This window comes from Genypterus blacodes, unplaced genomic scaffold (genome assembly GCF_046128005.1).
Source record: "Genypterus blacodes isolate CSIRO-AG114 ecotype Tasmania unplaced genomic scaffold, CSIRO-AGI_Gbla_v1 ptg000044l_1, whole genome shotgun sequence".
In the NCBI taxonomy this organism is placed as follows: domain Eukaryota; kingdom Metazoa; phylum Chordata; class Actinopteri; order Ophidiiformes; family Ophidiidae; genus Genypterus; species Genypterus blacodes.
This window is the reverse complement of record NW_027466857.1, coordinates 8,456,669-8,479,036: the sequence shown is the minus strand read 5'-3', so window position 1 is coordinate 8,479,036 and position 22,368 is coordinate 8,456,669. Positions and strand designations below refer to the sequence as shown.

At 43.7% G+C, this 22,368-nt stretch overlaps 1 protein-coding gene across 1 annotated transcript; it reads left to right on the top strand.

The window, feature by feature from the left end:
• Positions 1-1,456: 1,456 nt before the first annotated feature.
• On the top strand, positions 1,457-21,290 carry zdhhc9 (zDHHC palmitoyltransferase 9). The gene is made up of 9 exons (XM_076148931.1): positions 1,457-2,276; positions 9,540-9,700; positions 13,268-13,426; positions 14,627-14,764; positions 15,160-15,208; positions 15,424-15,526; positions 18,222-18,325; positions 18,579-18,684; positions 20,020-21,290. The coding sequence occupies exons 1-9, from the start codon at positions 2,113-2,115 to the stop codon at positions 20,200-20,202; spliced, it is 1,167 nt and encodes a 388-aa protein (XP_076005046.1). The 5' UTR covers positions 1,457-2,112; the 3' UTR covers positions 20,203-21,290.
• The last annotated feature ends 1,078 nt before the right edge of the window (positions 21,291-22,368 follow it).

Here is a 22,368-nt window from a genome sequence, read left to right as displayed (position 1 = left end):
GTAGGATCAGACTACAGTATTTTACCCTCCATGACATGCTCCCATGTTCTTAAATCAGGCTTTAAAATTTAATTCTGAACAGAAATATTCACTACCTTGAAGCAACGTTTTACTTTATCATGCTCACAGTGAGCTCACACAAGAATGCTCACATTGGAAATTCGATTTGAAAGTCAACACCGAACTCCCTAATGGTCAATGTGGGAATGTGTTTTCAGACACCTTTCTGTACATTTACAATAGGTTTTGGATGTGATTGGTATTCTGTCTTTAAATTGGACTGTTGATATGGACCTTTGTTAGAAATGTTAATTATCAATGTGCAGGTGTAACGTCTGTGAAATCTGAGTGTCAAAACCGTATTCTCTTGATATTTCTTTATGTTTTTGGTTCATATCACAGAACCTGTTTATAATTCAGGCCATAAACCAGATGACTTTCCATGAATGTTGAAAGGAATTCCAAAAGGTTTTACTCCATCATTGAATCAATATGCTGAAGAAAGGAGCTCTTTCTTCAGCATATTGGAAGTCTATGTGTTGGAAGGATCTGTTACTGTGCTTTCACAAGCAACAAAATCATCATCCAGCAGATTACCGCACAGATTTCTTTTAGTAAGTCACCTTTATCTTAGAATAAGTCGGTGTTGGTTTTGTAGAGATTTTACAATCACAATTTTAAAGCAAGGACAAAATCAACATACTTTAATCCAGTTTTAAAGTCAAATGTAGTCATTGTATCCATAACCGCACATTGAACTTGGTGATGCAAGATAAAAGTGTGGAAACGTGATCAAAAGGAATGCAAGCATTGTGAAGGAACAAAAAGTTATCTCCATAAAAACCAGCATGTATCACCTGTGCTCACAGTTATCATGGAGACTGAGCAGAAACAACATGAATGACCTGGAGGAAATGAAATGCATGTTTGATTTAGTTAGCATCACATTAAATCATATGTTGCTGATTCTTAAGAACGCGGACAAAAGGCCGTTTGTGCAATTTTTTAAAATGTTATATATATGTTTATATTTTTTACTTTGATAATAATGAGTAATAATGATCATTCTTCATTTTTTATTTTTTATTCTTTTTTATTAATTCTCCACCTTTATATTTAATCACAGTATATTCGGAAAAATAACATAATAATCTAAAAAAAAAAACTACTCTGAACGTCTCAACTATGACGCCTACAAACACAAATATATAGTATTGACTTACGCTGATTTCAGCAAAAAGCAAGGAAATCCACCTGGCGTCAAAACAATACAACTTAACCGTACATTTCTTCACACAGCTCTTAATGTGGGGCGACACTGCAGGTGGTTTAGCATAATAATGTGTCGTAAATAGCCTTTTAATGCCTCCTTTGTTCTCCTGACTTTTTACCTGTCCTGTCCCTTTAAGATGAGACATTTCAATCTAGGCGTGTTTCCTGCTGCCATTGACAGAGAGCTCAGATGGCATCCTGCGGGGAAAAAAGCGCAGCAAACAGCCTCACATATCACCACACAGGCTGCTGCTGGTATTATTAATATTATTATTATAATCTCCGAGAATTGATCTTTTTTCTACGTAAATATCCATTCATTCTACCCAGCAGCTCGGTCGTAGTCTTGATTGGTGATTTTTTTTTTTATGATTGAACGAGATGATATGAATATCACCCGGTCAAGGTCCACCAGGCTCCCCGATGCTCCGGCTGGATTATTGCGCCTCTGCCGGGAAACATCTGCCGCATTCGGATGAGTGCGGGCCCGACCACGGTCATCTCCTCCGGACGGCGACGGGGTTGTGATTGTTTTTTTTGTTTGTTTTTTTCTCCCTGGGATGACATGCTGCGGTAAAAGCACAAACTGGAATGATATAGATCATAATATTTCAACGATGTGACTGCGACACCTTACACGAGAAAAATGCTTCCAGTCGCGGATGAATATTTACTCTTATTGAATTGCATTTTTCTTGGCCAAAGGATTGTGTGTTTGTGTGATTGAACGGTATTGAATCAGCACCAGAGACACACAGACTGTTGAGTGTATTTGCAGCATTATACTCGTTACTGATCTCACTGTTTACCAAAAAGAAGGACTGAGCACAAACAGGCACCATGTCGGCGGTGATGATAACGAGAAAGGTGCGAAAATGGGAGAAGCTGCCGGGGAAAAACACTTTCTGCTGCGACGGACGGGTGATGATGGCCCGGCAGAAAGGCGTCTTCTACCTGACCCTCTTCCTCATCATGGGGACCTGCGGCCTCTTCTTCGCTTTCGAGTGAGTATGAAGGAATGAACCACTCTAGGGCCCCTGTAGCTCCTGTCATGATCCATCGTGGTCCCACCCTGTTGTGTATGTGTGTGTATGTGGGGTGTGTGCGTGTGTATCTTTAAATCCTCATAAATATAAATACTTATTGGTTTGAATGTGTCTAAGATGTAATGTGATCAGAACTGCAGACTCACTGTAGTTGACCTGTAACCTACCTGTGTGTGTGTGTGTGTGTGTGTGTGTGTGTCTCTCCTCTGATAAGACTCCCTAACACTCTATGTTTCAGTCCTGTTGCTCATAAGAACAGGTCCTGACAGAGCAAAGGTTATGATTGACCACACGCACCAACACACACATATGAGCATTTAATATGTAATCACTGTTCCAGCTTCTTGTCTCAGAGGGTCTGCTGCCTTTTTTCTGTTGTCTCAGCAGTTGTGTCTCACTCCAGCAGGCTCACCAGCATGTGGGCCCTAAAGCCTTTTACTGAAACATGAAGTCATTACCAAACACACTGGAAAGTAAACCAACAAATTCCATATTCCCTTTAGTCGCCTTTAAAGTCAATATGCCAACAAATCTGATTTTAGTTTTTCAATCGCTGTGCACTCAACACAAGTCATTTAACAGCTGCCAGTCAGTCTTTGGCACATTTAGTCAATATGTGACTAAAATTATAAGTGAATATGCCAAAGATTTGCTAGTTCCAGGTGCTTACATGTGAGGATTTGTTCCCTTTCTTTGATTGCAATGAAAACACAGCTTTGGATATGAGATTTGATTAAGTTAAAAATAACTAATGATGGATAAAAGAGGGAAGTAATCACAGTTTCATCCATAGTGTGACAGTAAATGATCATCTTAAATCTCAGCAGCAACACTTCTAAGTGAGGTTTTTTTTCCGTCCTTCATCTTTGTCGCTCTTATTTCCTCTTTGTTCTTTCATTTCCTGCCAAAGTTGAACACACAAATCAGACATCATGAGTTAGCACAAATCTTCCACTGTAACACTGTAACCCCTCTGCGCTCCAGCATGTGTGTGTGTGTGTGTGTGTGTGTGTGTGTGTGCGCAGCCAGCAGGCCAGATGGATTCACCCAGCTGAGCTGAGAGGAGAGGTAGCTGCTGTTATTAGAGCCAAGCCCTGTCCATCTCTATCTGTAATGGCCTCCTGCTCCGCTCGGAGTCCAGACAGAAGGAGCTGTTGTCCAGCTCGGGGCAGAGAGATGAGACTGATACCGCTCACGCCGTCAGCACCACAGCCTGGAGGAGACTCTTGCGGTGACTAATGGCTGGAGGGTTGTTAGCGGGCCATGTTCATATTACAGCAGAGCGTAATTATCTCTGATGGGGAGGGGGTGGATGGATGTTAATGTTGAGATTGGGTCAGACAACATGGGGGTAATTCCAAACTCCCCACTATTACAGAGCGAGTTGATTCATATCTCTGACAGAGTAATTGCTCTCTGCAGAAAAGCTCAGAGCTTTTTCATGCATTCATACACTGGCATCTCCCAACTATGTGCAACAAAGATATTAAGCCAGTGTCTTTAGAGCTCTGACTTAACTTGCAGGGAAGTATTGTCATGTGGTCTAATGTATAAAATGGTCAACAGGCTCCTTTTACATAAAGTTTATATATCAAGAAGGTTGAAAACGCATTACAGCGACTTCCAAATGTTGTTATGCTCTCGTTTGAGGAGGCAACAAGTCTGGGAGTGTGTGTTCAAACAGGATTATGTGTAAATAAAATCTGCTGTTTACTTTGCATAATATGTTTTATTCTGTAAGAAGGAAAACAATGTTTGTCGTTTGAATTTAGATCATTCAGGTTCACCTCTTGGTCAGTAAGAGCAACTCTCTATACAAATCTAAAGAATAGCAGAATCTTATCTGTGTGTGTCTGAGGAAGAAACACGTCCAGAATACTTGAATGAAGACCTCTCCTTTTTCACCGTCTCAGTAATCCGTCACACACTCTCTTTGTAGTGCGAGATTTCTTTGATTTCAGGATTCATCCCTGACGCGTGGCTTTTGATCCGCGCTGTGGCGTGGAGGCGAGAACACAGAGGCCAGTGTCTCGCTGCGTGTTGGCTCTTATCCAACACCGGCCCAGCAGACATCTCATTTCTTATCTCATCTCTAACCACCAGCAGACCGCGCAGGAAGACTTCGCTCTGCTTTAATTTGGACTAAATTGCGGAAACAAGCAGCAAATACACAATTGGAATAGACCCATTAGGAAGAGCCAAACAAATTAGTGAGTGCAGGGGTGCGCCTGGCCTGTTCTCATTGTTCACAATCAATTTTAGGAGCATGACCGTCTCGTATTCACAGAACCCAATCATCTTAAGTTTACATGCTGGAAGCTTTACACTCTGTACACTCGGGGATTCTTACTTTGATGTATTAGATTTGGCTGATAGCTTTAAATATCCCCGAATGCTTTCTCACTGCAGGGATATTTACGAGTTTGGTTCCAATTTGTATCTATATGTGTGTGTGTGTGTGGTTGTGTAGATTGTTGACTCGTACGGTTTGGATGATTGTATGTGTGTGTGCGCCCTAGGAGGCCGAGAAAACCATATGTGCATGGGTTCAGACCAGTTTTTTCTGTCTGTGTGTGTGTGTGTGTATGCTGCGAGGTGGAGATGCTCAGTATGTCTGACTGGCCTCCCCTCAAGCAATAAAGGAGCAGTGCTGAGCATGCAGAGTGTAGCTGCGGTCGGGGAAGATCCTGTAACGGCCCCCCCGAGCTTCCCTCAGCATCTGACCCCACCCTGTTTTCCACCATCAGCCAATCACAAAGTGGCTCCAGGCCCCAGCCGACGGCCAATAACGTGATTTATATTCTATTGAGGGTGAACGCTCCATTTACAGTAACGGTGATCTACAGGCTTTGTTGTCTGAAAGCTTCCCTGGCAGAGTGCTGCTTATCCAGGCACGGTAGTGATGTTGGCCCAGATCAAGCGCAATACAGGGAGGGAGGGTCTATCCAGCTCCTCACACAGCTACATTGCTTCGTGATAGATGTTACATGTCGACTCTCTCTCTTGTTAGAGGCTCACTGCTTTCCTCTACCTGTTTTTTTTTTCTCATCAGGCTAAAATCAAATCCTCACTTTTGTCATAATTGAGTGTGTTTGATCCTGTGATGTAATGGCCGCGATCCCGGATCTCACGGTTTATCTTTTTATCATACTGTATTTAAATATTGCGTAACGAGGAGGAGGCTTTAAACCAGAGTAGCAGATTGTAACCTCTGGACCTTCAGTGGCCATCTCCGGGCCCTGGTGTAAACACACTTTGAATCAACACACCGCCTGAAGCTTCGCCTCGCCTATGGCAACCTCCTCCCACTGCACCTTTTACAGTAGATTAGGATGTTAAAAAGGTTAAAAGGGCATGTTTCTGCTCAGACATATGTAGTCTAGTGTGAACAGCTATGAGTGTTGTAGATGTCGACTGCTGAGGGGAAATTAAATCACTTTCTAATCGGAACGTTTACTAAGCTGAGCGCTGGAGTAGTTTTGCGTCAGGATCTGGAGGGAGAGAGAGGGGGAATGGAGCTTGTGAGCTTTCTTTCCTCCTACCTTGGCCTAGAAACAGGAAGAGTCACAGGCTACACATGTTTGTATGATGTAGAGTAGAGACGAGTGCCTAATTCATTTGGTGTATGATTCATGCATGTCTGCCACAGCTGTAGTATTAATAAAGTAAGGGCCTGGAATTCAGCACACTTAATTTCTGAGCTTATTGTGATCCGGTTTTGGGAGGAAAATCAGGATCAAAGTCTACACTACTCACATTCTAATGCAACAAATTGCTCCACTCCACCCACCCACACACACACACATTTAACAACAACAACATCACCTGGTGTATTGGCTGTTAAATGAGTTACAGATTCAGCATGATGCAAACGATGAGCTGAGGCTTTATCTAGCAGGTAGGACTTGTAATCTGGCTTTAAGTGTAAAGATAATTACATCTATGGCAAGATAACATACACATTGACTGAACACACACTTGCACGCACTGTACATATACTGTGCACCCACAAGTCCATGTAACCCTTCTCATGCAAGAAAAGCAGCAGCTATATTTATCCGTCTCCTCTCTGTATCTAAACAACTTGGCCAGATGAACAATGTGTAACTTGTGCCATAAACATCCAATTTCCAAACTAAGTCTAGAGTGGAAGTGGAGTACATTGTGGACAAATAGTAGAATATTGTATTGTTCTGTTTTGAATGGATTTAGTCAAAATGTCATCGCCGGTGGAAAAGTCGGAACATTAATTTAGATTTGTCACACTTGTTTGCGTTGGTTATGTTTGCAGAAGTGGAATGTGTGTGTGCTCCATGTAAAACCTGGAACCTCTCAAATCTGGATCATCTTAACACTGTTACCTCATTGCTTAGTGTTTCGCTTCTTGGAACAAACCTGTATTTCCAATTATGGCAAAGAAAAACACAAGCACACAACTCTCTGATTGTAAATTAAACCCATCAATCATTAATTTCAGTACACTTTCATATTTAACATTATCAGAAAATCCTTTGGACTTCCAATCAGGTAACTGTGTCTTGATTTAGTCCCACTGAGGGCTGATCAATAAGAGACGGATCTTGTTTTGAGCTGTAATTGTAGAAACATTTGGAACAAATAGAGCGGTGTGTGTCAGAGGCATAATTTGTGGAGATTTTGCTCCAGACGAATGGATCGATGGGCTGTGATCTATAGCTTCAGCTCCAATCACTTAATCACGGGTCACACAAATAGAGCAAGAGAGGCAGAGAATTGAGTCAGGAGGAAGTAGCATGTTGCATGTTGTGTATTTATCGCTGGGCGGTGTGATTGATGGCGCCGCTGATGAAAACGAGTTCCCCAAATGCTTAGACTCAGGTTTTATGGTGAGTGATGAGCACAGAGTCGGAGTGTCAGCACCACCCTGCTCCCTAAGCGGCATGGGAGATGGTCACATCCAGGAAGGACGTGGACTCCGGATGGGAAGCGGTGACGCGGTCGGCCTTGACTACCAGTCATCATTACTGGAAATACACATCACAGACTCACTGCCCACCTCCTCCCCTGGCTCTGAATTCACTGTCCTCCATGCTGACAAATGGAGCAAACGTGCTGCTTTGGAAACTTCTATTGATTTGGCAATGATCTCTGCTTTGTCTCTGTTTCCATGAGTGTGTGTGTGGAAGGAAAAAAACCGCAGAGCAGAAAAACTAATCGGACCAGTTCAGCAGGTGTAGGTGTGCTGTTGTCGCCATAGCGCAGGTATGCTGACTTACCTGGCTCATCTCCATAATGGGAAACTGAACAGGTGAACTTTGTTCCCTGGCCGGCTGATATTTGTTTACTGGGCTACAATCCCTTTTTCCCTTTTTAAGCTTCCTCTCAGCTCTGTGAGTGAAATGAGAGCCAGGCAAGGCAGCGAGCGACATGGATGTGACCAAACAAATGACTGCTTAACCGGCAGATCAGATAATAAGGTGTTATCATACATTAGTGCTGCTTTCAGGGACATTATGTCACCCAAAGGGATTTATGGCCCATCATGCTGGGTTATATAACAAGGCTTATGCGTTTGCTCTGTTCTGGCTGACACCTGATCGTTTTATGAGTGTATACGTTACATACTAGAGTCTGAACAATGCAGGATTTTTGAGGAACAAACTGAAAAATGAGTTAAAAAAAAAGAAATCTGATAATGGTTTAAGAGCATACATTTGATTTTGTTTAGGATAGTTGAAATATGATAGATTATTTAATTGTTACAATAACATTTGATAGAACAGTAATTAAATAGAGATTGTAATTTGTATTCATCACATTTATTCCCTGAATAGAATGTACTTACAACAGGTCCTAAATGCATAATTATGAACAAGCTGAGACAAAAATACAGTAGTCTAAAGAGAAATGAATATAAAATTAAAACCATATTAACACATGTTTATTAGAGAAGTGGGTAAGGCAGATTTGTTCGGTGTTGCTGTATAATTTTCAAAATAGTGGGTCGAAAAGCTTCACAATGTAAACAGACTGGGCCATGGCTGTCTTTGTGTATGACTGGGCATACACACACGTGTACACACACACACACACACACACACAGCCAAGCCACCTAGTGTGACCGGCTGTGCGAGATGCAACCGGGCGTGAGAGGACGGATATCCTCATGCGCCCTCTTTACACCAAAACATGTCAAAATCTGTCCTCAACCTTTTAATTAATCTAGCAAACAAACATTAAATTACATGAACATAAGAACATTTATGTATTGCATGCATTTCCTTTTGCGTATCTGCTAACATAAACATCAATATCTGCCATAAATCATCTCCATCAGTCCGGCTCATACAAATCTACCTAAATAAACTCTTATGCTGACAAGTGAATGTGAACAGATGGTTTTGCTGCAACATGCAGTATTGTGACTGATGGTATTATGCACTTATTGGACCATATAATGTTGCCTGATAATGATCCAATCCAAATCTCCATATTTCATATTAAGAGAGAGAGAGTGTGTGTGTGTGTCGGCTGTGTGTCGGCTGTGTGGGCGAGCTTTTTATGTGACACACAATACAGAAATTGAGTCTTGTACAGGATATAGCGTATCTTCCAACCCTGTAGAGCAACATTAGTGTTGAATTATGAATATATGATCCCAGCTGCATGGGGAGGAGATGGTTTGTGCATTTAGTTTCATTAATATCTAAATGCGGAAACCTCTGCTGCTGCTGCTGCTGCTGCTGCTGCTGCTGCTGCTGCTGCTGCTGCTGCTTCCAGGCCGCGTTGCAGCACTTTGCACTGCAGCCTGAATCTGTTATTTGTCTGAGCGGGCGGCCTGCTGGAAAGGCCCTGCTGGCTGGAATCTCAATGGCCTGGCAACTGGAGTTATGCTAATGTCCCTGCACTCCTCCAGAAGGTGAAAAGAGTGTGTGCTTATTTACTGCCCTGGCTTCTGCACTGTCCAGAGAAAGGCCAACGCTCGTGGTTCATGACCTTTATGCTCAGTACACCAGTTCAGAATATGTGTGCTTGTGTCCTGCTGTGCCCTGTCTGCACGAGCGGCACCATTGGAAAGCAATTAGGAGCAACTAAAGGTCTCTTGTGAAATCATATGAAAGGGCTCACCTATTTACTCAGAGCTGTTATCGCATTAATATGATGACGCAAAGTTCAGTACAAGTCTGTTTAAGTCTATTTGTTTTGAGCAGATTTTCATTCCTCGTCCTTTTTATTCTGCAGATGTCCCTACCTGGCTTACCACCTGTCCCCTGCCATCCCAGTGTTTGCCGCTCTGCTCTTCCTCTTCGTCATGGCCATGCTGCTGAGGACCAGCTTCAGTGACCCTGGGGTGCTGCCTCGAGCCCTTCCAGAGGAGGCCACCTTCATCGAAATGGAAATAGGTGCGTCACAGGAATGTTGGAATGTTTCTGTCTTTATTTAGTTCACTTTTCATGTATTTAGCTCCTCTACCTCCCTTAGGTTTGCCCTTAACTATCAGACACACATTGTTGTTTATACTATTTAGGTCGATCATGCATCTAGGTATATATTCTGTAATTTCAGTGCTTAAACGGAGCCATATTTTATGCACATTTCCTGTAATTTAATCGTTGTGTTTTGGTAACTTTGGAAACTGTGTGTGCTTGTTGGCACAACAGGAGTTCATAATGAGGGATAGGCTGACAATTTGCTGATTTATTGATGATGAATAGCAGAGAATAGTAAACACTGTGCATTCCACGTTGAGTGACAGCAGATATTTGTCAGGTTTAAAGTGGTGTGTGTCCTCAGCTGTGTGATTTGACCGGCATCTCACCTTGGCGTGTGTGTGTAACTTTAAAGCAAAGGCAGTACTGATAATGCTACTACACCATGTTATCTTCACCCAGTCCAATCTATGTACAAAACAAATGTACGTACGTGTTTATTGTGCTCCAGTTCCATAGTAGTTTCATTCATGCGTCTATTCTGTAGAAAAGGTCATATGGGGATGTAAACTGCAAATGAGGGGGAAATTACTCAAGCAGAAGCATTTCAGAGGCAGGAATACTGAAGTACAGAGGCTTGATAAGCAGGAAGGAGACTCAGCCCAGCTGCTTTATTTATGTTTGTGATAAAGGTTGTGACTGCTCAGCCCTAAAAGAGCTCAGTCTAACAAAGGCTTTAACTTACAAAGATCTGACCGATTCATTATCAAAACAAATGTTTACTGTGGACAAATATCTGTAATTCAGATTCTACTTTAGTCATATAGTCAAAACAATACAGATTACCATCATAAGTAAGCAGATGCCTGATGTCTTCCCAGTCTTGCCAAACAACAAATTTATCTGTAAGAATGCAAAGAGAGCAAATGTTTATTGTCACCTTGCAATGGCACCAACAAGGTTCATTTCCTGTCAGGTATCATCTCATCTGTGTTGTGTATTCTGGCCTTCCAGGACCACTACACTCATTTTGGCTTTCAGCAGCCTGAGATGGCTCTTCACTTTCTCCAGAATAAGCATTTCCTCAAAGCTAAATCTACAGGATTAGAGTCAACAAATCTAAATACATTCGTTGGACTCTAAAAAGCATAAATCTTTGGGTGAAAAAAAAAATCGAATTAATAGAAAATACGATTAAGTATTTGAATGTATAACTTAAGAAATATCAGCAATACCAATTTTTGTTGTTGTCTCATCCTAATTTAATATGAAGGGCGGGGCACATAGATGACCTCAGTGTTGCTCTGATGGGGACTTAATAACCTTCAAACAACAAACCACTACTATTAAACTGTGTAGTTGTCCTCATGAGGAGGCACATTTAGTTGTAGATGTTTACTCCAGTGTCCCTGTAAAACTGTAGGAAGGGGGCGAGGACACATGTCAGCCATAGTTCTTTGTCTGCACTGAAGAGTCACTGTGTCCTTGAGCCATCACTTGTCCTCGCTGCAGTCGAGCAGGCCTGGGTGGAGACGAGTCTGTGCGTAGGACAGAGGGGCTGTAAAAGCATTCGGTCCTCTGAGGGCGGTTTTGTGAGCAGCGAGGGCTCCTCTCATCGCAGCTGTGACTCATCCCGCTCGGTGCATGATAATGGCTGCGTGTCTGGCGGTGGCCCGTGACCCTCGTGTTGCTCCGGCGTGGAGCTTCCACCAGGGAATCGAACCGGATTCATCCATTTGATACATCAGAGGTCCTCAACAGCAAAGAGGAAATGTCCATTCATTGATTCCTTCATTCCTTAATGTTGTCATCATGCCAAGGTTGCACCCTCCATCAACACTGACGTCATCATTTTTGCAGCTGTTCATTTTAGGGTTGTGACTAATGAATATTTTCATTAAATTTGTCAAATATTTTTTCATTACATGATTAAGCCGCACAAATAATTCATTATGACAAAATAAATGGTGACTAATGTCCAAATGTGAGATATTCAAATTGCATGTGTGGTTTTATTAATCCAAACAAAACAAAGATCCATTCAATTTACATCATCATTGGAAGGCAGCATCATAAATGGATAACATGATTGATCATAAAAATAGCTGCTGATTAAAGGGATTAAATGATAAAATAGTTTGAAAATGACATCCAATTCAATGAAGGCTTTTATATTTTGTCATCAGACTGCATTGAAGCCCACACCCTTAGTTCTCCTCCAGTCTCTGCCTCCAGTATCTTGGTGACGCCTACATGTTTGTCTCAGAAGGGCACTAATTGATTTTCCCTTCTCTGCCATGCAGCATAGAACACAAAAATAATAACACAAAGCCTCACATGGCTGTATAAATAAATAAACCACAATGCAGAAGAATACATTTCCCCCCTACACACATCTGTTCCACGCTATATTCTACCGTGTCGCGGCTGCATGGGTGTGGGCGAGGGAAACAGAAAAACAGGCGGTTGAGGAGGCAGTTATGGATGCTGGTGTCCCAGGCGCCTTGATGAATCCTCCCCAGCCTCCTCGCTCGGGCCCTTCAGCCTGTTAGTGCCTGGCCTCAGGGGGAATGATAATAGGCAGAGAGGCATCCTCACAGAATATCTAATGTCTCCAGCAGCCTGCACTTGGCTGCCAGAGGGAGGAGCTTTATTCCCTGGGAGTGACGACTCATTAATTTATTCTCTGTTTCGCACCTTGTGAGGTTTTCTAAAGCTCAGTGTTTTTGTGGTAGTGGATACAGTCATTTCCAGCAGTTTCACATATCGATCTGAGCGGGGCTAATATTGGCGCAGGAGTTTAGGCATGCTAGATTCACTGCCCCCCTCTGAATGCAGGAAAAACTGGTTTGTTTTAAGAGCATACCATTCTACACTGAGAGCTGTATGATAAATGAGTTTCTGCTCCGTCTCCATTTCAGAATAATAACAACTGTTCTTCCCTCAGAGAAAAGCTGTTTAATGCTTTTCTTTCCAAGCACCGCGCTTTGATTCAAACACTATCGTCACTCAATTTGATCAGATATGAGTAAAGAACATAAATGCCATCAAATATGTTATTTTCAGTGGAATAAGTGTGATTTGACACCTTCCCTCCTAACATGACAAATCATATTGCTGCACGTTATAGCTTATAAATAACACTAAACACATCAGTGTGGCAACAAAGAAACTATAATAAATTACAAATTGAGCCGTGTAATTTCTCAAGGTTTAGCTGGTGTGATTTACGGTTTATCTGATAAATTTCTTGGCCTCGTTGCTTTAATCTCACATTTCTCACTGCCTATTACAGTTACACACACAGGGGTCGGACACGATATTGTGTCAGCGTGTTCACGCCTAATGCAGGGGGTCTTAAACTGTGGTGCATGTCATTTCTGTAGCCAATAAAAACGGTTGGGAGATACAGTATTTCAAACTCTGTTGCTATGGCAAATTATTCACAGATGAGTTTGAAGTATTTTTCCTGATGCAGAACAAATGTGTTTGTGCGACCAAGATTGCCACGCTAACTATGTGTGTGTCTATGTGTTACAGAAGCGGCTAACGGAAACGTCCCCGCCGGGCAGCGTCCCCCTCCTCGAATCCGCAACGTGCAGATCAACAACCAGATCGTCAAGCTGAAGTACTGCTACACCTGCAAAATCTTCCGGCCGCCTCGCGCGTCTCACTGCAGCATCTGTGACAACTGCGTCGGTGAGAAACGACGTGTAAACTCGTCAAACGCCTTCATTGTCGGCTCACACAACATAAAAGTGCGTCGTCTCTTTGATGATGTTGTTTTGCTGCGGCCTTCACCTCAGTGTCCTCCCTCCCTCTCTCTCTCTCTCTCTCTCTCTCTCTCTAGCTCTCTCTTCATCGATTTGTGACGGATGTTACTGTTCAGAACCGTATCTTTATATATAAACGTTGTACTCTGTAAGCAAACAGGAGGGCAAAGAGTTCCAAAGCTTCAGACAGACGTTTTGATGGGATTTAAACCCCGGCAGCACCATTTGGCTGCTGATGATTGAGGGAAGCTTCAGAAGGAGCTTGGATGTGTAGGTGATCTGAGAGGAGACAGTGGAGGCTCAGTGAGGGAAGAAAACGCTCAGTCACGCTGAACACAGGCCCGTCTGTGCTCCACCTGCTGTAGCAATACACACTCACACACGCACTCACACACACGCTGTCCAAGTCCCAAGTATGACACAGCATACCTCAGCCCGTTTACCGCAGTCATATTTCCTGTCTGGTTTGAACATTGTTTATAGGTTCAAGTGTTGCTCAGAATATGAAACTCGCCAGAAAGCAGAATTAATAGCTTGGAGGAAAATTGCACTTTGTCCTCTTTAGCTGATGCTCGCCAGTCTCACTTTGACTTTGTCAGCGTGAAAAATCGGGAAGTCGATGCACGAGAGGATTCAGCACATTTAGCGGGAATGTCGAATTTAAATGTGGCTTGTTGTCATGGCTGCATCAAATCATTAGGATCCATCCTGTGTGTGTATGTACCAGATTTCCTGTGGCCGGTATTTGTTGATAGCATTGATTAACATATTATAAGATGCTGCATGTAAAACGATCCGTTTGTTTTTAAAAAGCGCTTCCGTGTCTTTGTTGTTTGTTTGTTGCCGTATCGCGTCTGAAAGAAGGTGAAATTCCATCCGGTTTCTACTGCGGAAAAGTGGGAACGCAGCGAGTTCACCTCCGCCGCCGCCGCTCGGCCCTGCTCTCACCTGGCTCGCATCCAAATCACACGAAATCAGATTCTGCTCGCTATATTTAGACGAGAGAGAGAGAGAGGGAGGGAGGGGGGGATAGGTTTAGGAAATGGATCCCAAAGACACAAATTGGGTTTAATATTATTTTTATCCGTAATCCATCTGACGTTTCTTCTTCCGCTCTCCTCCCCAGACCGCTTCGATCATCACTGCCCCTGGGTGGGAAACTGCGTGGGCAAGAGGAACTACCGCTACTTCTACCTGTTCACGCTGTCCCTCTCCCTGCTCACCATCTACATCTTCACCTTCGACATCGTCCATGTGGTCATGCGTAAGTATGCTCAGGGAGGGGCGGGGGACATGTGTGTGTGTGCGTGGGGTCAAACACCGGTAAAGGGAAAAGATGGAGGGAGAGGAATGATGGATGAGAGAATGTGACTAAACAGGAAGGATGGCCTGTGACACTCAGACACACACACACACACACACACACACACACACACACACACACACACACACACACACACACACACACACACACACACACACACGCGCAGTAAACCATTGTTGAAACTGTGACCTAATTTTAGACCAGGTTTTTCCGGCAGGGTGATGTTAAACAGCCTTTTTTTTTTTTCATCCTTTTCCTCCTCCTGCTTCCTCCTTCACACTGAATGAATGAATCTCTCTCTCTTTGTGTGTGTGTGTGTGTGTCTCTGTTCACAGGTTCGGTGGATGACGGCTTCTTGAACACGTTGAAAGAAACACCTGGAACATATCCTTTTGAACCGTTTGCTCCAAAGCATCAAAGCTCCTCTTCACAGCGTTAAAAGCCTGTTTTAAGAGCTTGAATTGAAGTGGCACATCTTCATCCCCCTGCTCACCTTTTTACACCTCGTCCTCCTTCTTTGGACGTCCTCCTCCTATCATTTCCCGCCGTTTCTCTGTTTTCCGCCCGCATCCGTTACCCCTTTCTTAACTTGAGCTCACTGTGCTGGAGGTGTTGGTGTGTTTCTTCACCCTGTGGTCTGTAGTGGGACTGACCGGCTTCCACACCTACCTGATCTCCCTCAACCAGACCACCAATGAGGATGTAAGTCTTCTGATTCTTCCTCTCGCTCCATTACGGCTGCTTGGAAATGAATCATAACTACAGTTTGTTGATTCAGGCCCGCGTGTGTAAATGTTAAGGGGATAAGAATGAACGATGGAGTGTAAACACGCGTCACATTATTGGAATTGATTGGTTAGTTTCATGCCCGAATGAATATGAATACGGAAGAAAGCGTCTGACATAACAAAGAGCAATGTGGAGATTATTTGTTTACATACAGAGGGGAAGAGAAGAAAAGAAGACACAGCAAAAACGGAGAACTAAAACAATGAAAGAGAACAAGGATGTGTCACGTGTAAATGTGTATCAAGGTGAAGTCGTGCACCATCTTATGGCAAAAACAAATAGTAGCTCCACCCATCAGGGCTCCTCAGCTCTCTTTACCTTGGCTGGTGGCTTCAGACAAGCTCATCAACAAACCTCCATGAATATTCAGATCAGTTTGGATTTACTGCCCAAACGAGCTAAACTAAAGGAGAACATGAATCAAATCAGACAGGCTGGTGAACACACTCTGAAACTGAAAACTACTCAAATGCAAGAAGAACACGATGAAGAGTGTGTGTGTGTGTGTGTGTATATGAGGATGTGTTTGTATATCAGTTTGTATTGATCTACAGGTTAAGGGTTCTGTGTGTGTGTGTGTGTGTGTGTGTGTGTGTGTGTGTGTGTGTGTGTGTGTGTGTGTGTGTGTGTGTGTGTGTGTGTGTGTGTGTGTGTGTGTGTGTGTGTGTGTGTGTGTGTGTGTGTGTGTGTGTGTGTGTGTGTGTGTGTGTGTGTGTGTGTGTGTGTGTGTGTGTGTGTGTGTGTGTCTCTCTCTAAGTAATGTAATCAGCCGTGGCTTCATGTGGCTGGAAAGATAAACATACATGACCGATGCCATAATTTGCGTGAACACACAGCTGTTTCTTTGACAACTGCACTGCCTCAGTCAGGACTGAACAGGCGAGCGGCTGGTTAATTGTAGTTCTGCTAACATGCCCAACCAAGAGAGATGAGGCCTTGTGGAAAATGTAGAACTAGACTCAAACACTCTAATGCCAACATGTTGAGCTGACTAATGATGCTAACTTAATGCCAAATCTCTTTGCCTTATACGCAGACATCACTGAAAGCTGGGTGGATAAAGTGTTCAACCTATCCTCTTCCCCAATTCAATGATTTATCCTCTTTATAACCATCCTGAGAGCAGAAAGCTCTTAAACGGGCTCTGCAGCCAGCACAGCAGGTCGTATTCTGCCTGGAGTTTGAGCCAAATGACAAATTGGCTGGTAAACATTTAGAATGCTGATTGCAGCAGTTGGATCCGTCTCAGCTCACCAGCAGGCCCACATAGTCTGATGAAATATGAAACGTACACAAATGGCAGCTGCTCCGTTATTAAATTGATAGCTGGAGCAAGAACAGAACAGAAAAGAACCAGCTGGCTACTGGCTTGTGACACGTCAGCTACAGGAAGAAGAAGCAGAAGAAGAAGAAGCTTCAGAGGATTTATGGCGGAAAAAGTATTGATTTCTTGTGCATTACGCTGTGTAGTCACTTACACACACTTACACATGCACACACACACATTCAGGCTGATGTAAAGCAGATGAGCGGTAGAGGTGCAGGTGGATGATTCCACAAAGGGAGTAATTTATGTTGCGCCTGTGTATACAACCGTAACAGTGTGTGTGTACTTTGACTGCAGAGGCTCTGACAGCAGACGGAGAGCAGCAGCGGGGAGAGTTTGCGAGGGCTGAAAGCCACAGAGTGAAGCTCTACTTTGTTGTAATGATTAATTCATAAATTCCTCCTTTCCTTCCTCTGGACTGGCTGGCCCAATTTTTGGTGTTTAATGAGTAATGAAGCTCTGCAACGTCGTAACAGCCGTCATGTTGCTCCAGGAGCTGAAACAGCGGCTCAGCACAGCCTCTCAATATCTGTGATTGGCCCTAATAATAGATCCATCGATACCTGCAGAGGCCGGGCAAAGGGCCAACAATGAAGGGGGAGACAGAGAGACAGGGGGAGAGACAGGGGGAGAGAGAGAGAGAGGGAGAGACAGAGAGACAGAGAGACGGGGAGAGAGAGAGACTGAGAGAGACAGAGATAGATGGAGAGGAAAAGAGAGACAAAGAGAATTGGAAAGGGTCAGAGATAGACACTTGGAGAGAGACACACACACGCGCACACACACACACACACGCATACAAATGAGAAGATAAAGATAAACAGAGGAAACAAGAGAAGGCACCTTGAGTGCTGTGGCTGCTCTGATCTCCTATGGGATCACACATGTGCTGTTGGCTTTGTCTCCATCACACACACACGCACACACACTACAAACGTGTGTGCCTTATGGGCTGCCTCTGTATCTATAGTTACTGAAATAAAGCTTTTTTTCGTAGTGGTACTTTGCATTACCTCACTGATGCATGTTCACACCCGCAGCACAAAGTGTTCCCACTGAACCACAACATCATCAAATCCCTCACAGATCCTTTTTGTAGGTCAAACTCAAGCCTGTGGGGATAACATCTAAAAATGGCACCGTGCTTTTGAACAAGGTAGAGCCACGGGGAAACTGTGTTTGGAGGGGAAACGAGCGATTAGTTCAGTTTAGCGGGAGTGTGAGCTGCGCTGGATTCACATGAGGTTGATTGGTTTTTGTCCGTGTTTTGGTTTTGCTCAGATCAAAGGCTCGTGGTCGGGAAAGAACAGAGTCCAGAACCCATACAGCCACAAGAACTTCCTCAAAAACTGCTGCGAGGTGCTCTGTGGGCCAGCGTATCCAAGGTAACGACGTCTCCGTGCATTAAGCTGCAGTGTGCAAAGAGTGAAGACACAAAGACACTTCTGATATCTGTCTCCTGTTATTATCCATGTTGTGTTTCTATCTTTGGCTCGCTTCCTGCTGTGATCGATGAGTTGTGACCACGCATGAGAGCCTCTTAGCTGCTTTTTTTTTTCCCTTCCTGCCCCACCTGCTGTGAAGATTAACAAACAGGAAGCCGCTATTGACCGATTCTGTCTTTTTCTTCCTCCCCAGCGTCTTGGACAGAAGAGGAATGATGCAGGATGACATCTCTGCAGCGTCTGCAGCGACTGCCGCACCCTCCTTCGCCAGCAGCATCAACCCAGTGCCACAAACAACGGTGAGCCAGCCAAGGACCGTGCACACACACACACACACACACACACACACACACACACACACACACACACACACACACACACACACACACACACACACACACACACACACACACACACACACACACACACACACACACACACACACACACACACTGTGCACTCCCAGACACATTTCAGAGTCTGGCTCTAAAATAGATTGAGCCTGAAAACCACTGAATAGTGTGCAGACATAAAACAGAGTCGAGCCAATTACAGGGATCAGTGAGGAGAGAGAGCCGTGCCACTGCAGTCGCACTCTTCCTCCTCTTCTTCTTCCTCCTCCTCCTCACTCCTGCATGTGCAGCCATGGTTCCCTCTTTCACATTGTGTATCTATGTGTCCTTCCACTTTCAGTCAGAATATTTCATTTGGCATCCGTTTGATTTTGTCTTGCGGGACTCGAAATGACTTTTTCTTTTCTAGAGAAGATCCCAGCACCTGAAATGTTACCAAAGGTCACTGACCTCTGTTCCTTTTCTTTTACTATTGTTTTGAGACTTATTACAGTGAGTCATTTGACTATAAAGGTTTCCATTTGTGTGTATTTTTGTAGTATTGTACTGTACTTTTGGAATTGCATGAGAAAGGTCACATCTAACAGATAAGAGAAGTCGCTCCATTTCTTCTACTTTAAGCTTTAACAATGCTCAACCTTGTATTAGTGTGAAAAAACAACTTTCACAAAGTGATACTCGTTTTTCAGATCATTGACAAGCAAACAAGGTCACTGACTTTATTTTAGCTTTTATACTTTGGATTATTCTTCAGATATGTGGGGGATATGTGGCGTTCACTTACCAGGACTACAGGGATTTGAATGGGCCGTTAAAGCTAAACACGCCTCTAAACCTCTAAAAGCTGCTCTACATGATGTAATAGGCTTAGATAGATACAAATATGTTAACTGAAAGTGTTTTCCAATGACATTTTACCCTGATTACTAATTTTACAAGGCAATATCTTCATTGGACCATGACACGGTATTTGGTAATCCACAAGACAAGATCTCCTGAATCCTGCAACTTCCCAAGAAACAGTGTCAGTTAACTTGTTTAGACTCAAATGACCTGACAAATCTGGGACATTGCCAGAGTGTCACTCTCAGAGATGACAGTATATTCTGTCCTGATCTCATAAAGTACCATTTTGCCTTTGAATGGGCTGCACAATATGCTACTCTTCTTGTTTTTAGCTCCACCCAGTGGCCAATACGAGTCACTGCCAGTTATCCAGCTGGGTAAAGCAGGTTCACTGTTTACTAAAGAGGCTTCAGTGTTTTTTTCTCTGCCCTACAGAAAACCACAGCTCCTCTCATTCCTAACGAACACACACCTGACGATGCCAAACCCAGCATCGCCTCCTCAGCACAGAAGACCCCCTCCCCCAAAGAGGAGCACCCCCCTGCTCCCACAGCCCCACCCCTGGCTTCACCTGAGACAGATGCGGAAACGTCCATCGTAAAGGACAAGACTCATTAACTGTGTGAGTCGGCGGTTTTGCTCTCGACCGCTCCTCCCAGAATCCTGCTCGGTCAGGAAGTGGAACATTAATAATCAATGTCAGATTACCGTCGGTGTGACTCGGTCTTTCTTCCACTCCTGCCCTACATTCCACCAGAAAAAGCGGAGCTGCAGTCCTGCGCCTCCTCCTCTTTCCTTTGCTCCTCACCGGTAGCTGCAGAGCTGTTTTGATTGACAGTCGTTCCCATTTGGGAGGCGGTGTGATTTAATGGAAAGTCGGTAGCTTCCTCCATCTCCCGAACACTGCATGGAAAGAACACACAGGGGGAGAAGAAGAAGCTGCCGGAACAAACAGTTAAAAACCAACACTCCCAAGCGTCTGACAGGCCCTCAGCCTCCCTGTGGACTCGCTCTGGTTGTCAGTGCTACTTTGTTTCTTTAATCACTACCACATAACAGCATTTATTGTGAGAGGCCAGTTCAGTATACTCCTAGAATTTGCAAGTGTCTAACAAACACAATATTACTTCTGGATGTGTATAAATGTTCGTACATATTGTCAACCTTTTACGTTTCTATCCAGTGCACACATTACATGCCCTATGCAAATCATGAAGGGACTAGACAAGCAGCTTTTTGTTCAGTGTGGACACGTGCACGGGTCACACACACGCATTAGTAAGCCTGTGTTAAGCGGGAGGACACGCAGGTCCTCGGGGACAGAGAGGCCACGTCTCAAAAGGCGACTTCCACTAACGTCAAAATCTACCTTGTATGCTGATATTGCTGCATTCAGTACTGTTGTTATGTGCATCTTTTTTAAAAAAGTGTTTTGATTCAGATCCAATGCCTGTCTTTCCATTTTTATATGGTCAAAGATGTCACGTGTGTGTATGGAGAGCGTCGGCACTCGTGAAGTCGCTCGCTCGGATGTTTAGAAAGCCCACGATCAGTTAAGGCCTGATTTCTGATGATAGTAGACACTAATAACAGTGCCTTATCACCACAGTTGCTCTATCAAAAGCAACTGAGGTCTACAGACAGAGACGCCCATCAAACCCTCTCCAACCACAGAAAGTGTTAAACGACCAACGCCGCCATTTATACTCTGCCAAACGGGCTACGAGAAGCAAAAACTAAAGCAAAGCCATTGTTGAACTGTAAATAGTTAAAGTAGGTATTTGGTGAAGCGATGATGACGATGGCAGCAAGGTTTAGTTTTGTTTGGCGAGTGTATGTGTGTGTGAGGCCAGTGTATTAACAATCCAGCTTGTGCTCTTCCTTCCTTCCTTCTCCCACCGGCGGCCATTGTGTGCCGTGACGCGGACGGAAAACGCTCCAAACTTCCATTTAAATTGCGAAATCTGTATCTTTAGCACGGCGAACGGCTTCAGGTTGAGTTTGGGTCGGATGGCTGGGAGGAAACGGGACAACCAGGCAGATGATTCTTGGTGTTTTTTTGTTTTGTTTTTTTAAAAAGTGATGTTAGCTGATAGCGAGAGTTTGTATTAGTGGTTGTGTCGTACGCGAGACGGAGTTGACGTTTGTGAAATATACTCGTGTAGAAAACCTAGTGTATCCGCGGTGACGGTATGAGGCTGAGATTATTTATTGTAAGAAACGAAACGGCCCACTATCCCCCCCCCCCCTGAAAATGTTAACTTAAAATGCTGGGATTGTTTGAAAACTGTGTAATGATGTTCTATTGTTTGTATTTTTTTTGTATTTTTTGGAACACTGGAAACCGAAACAATGAATGGAATGCTGATATTGAGGTGGAATACTGAAAGGGTTAAGTGTGTGTGTGTGTGTGTGCGTCGTAGTAAAGTTGAAATCCCACCTTGACCAACTTTCACTGAATTCCACTGATAGATTCCGAGCAGGCATTATTATTATTATTATTATTATTATTATTATTATTCAAACTTATTATCATCTCTACGGGTTTGCGGTCGTCATGGCGGCGGTAAGACTGTAGCCTGAACCAAGTGGAGCTCAAGAAAAGGCTTTGTAACATTTGTACGTGTGATTTCTGAGTTAAGACGCCACGATGACGTGATCAGATCCGAATGCTCTGATCAATCTTCTTCTTGTACATTGCATTGTGTATACAGATTACAGTACAATCCCATTGATGGAACTCCTATTTATGTTCACTTTGTTTAGTAATAACACTGTGATTCT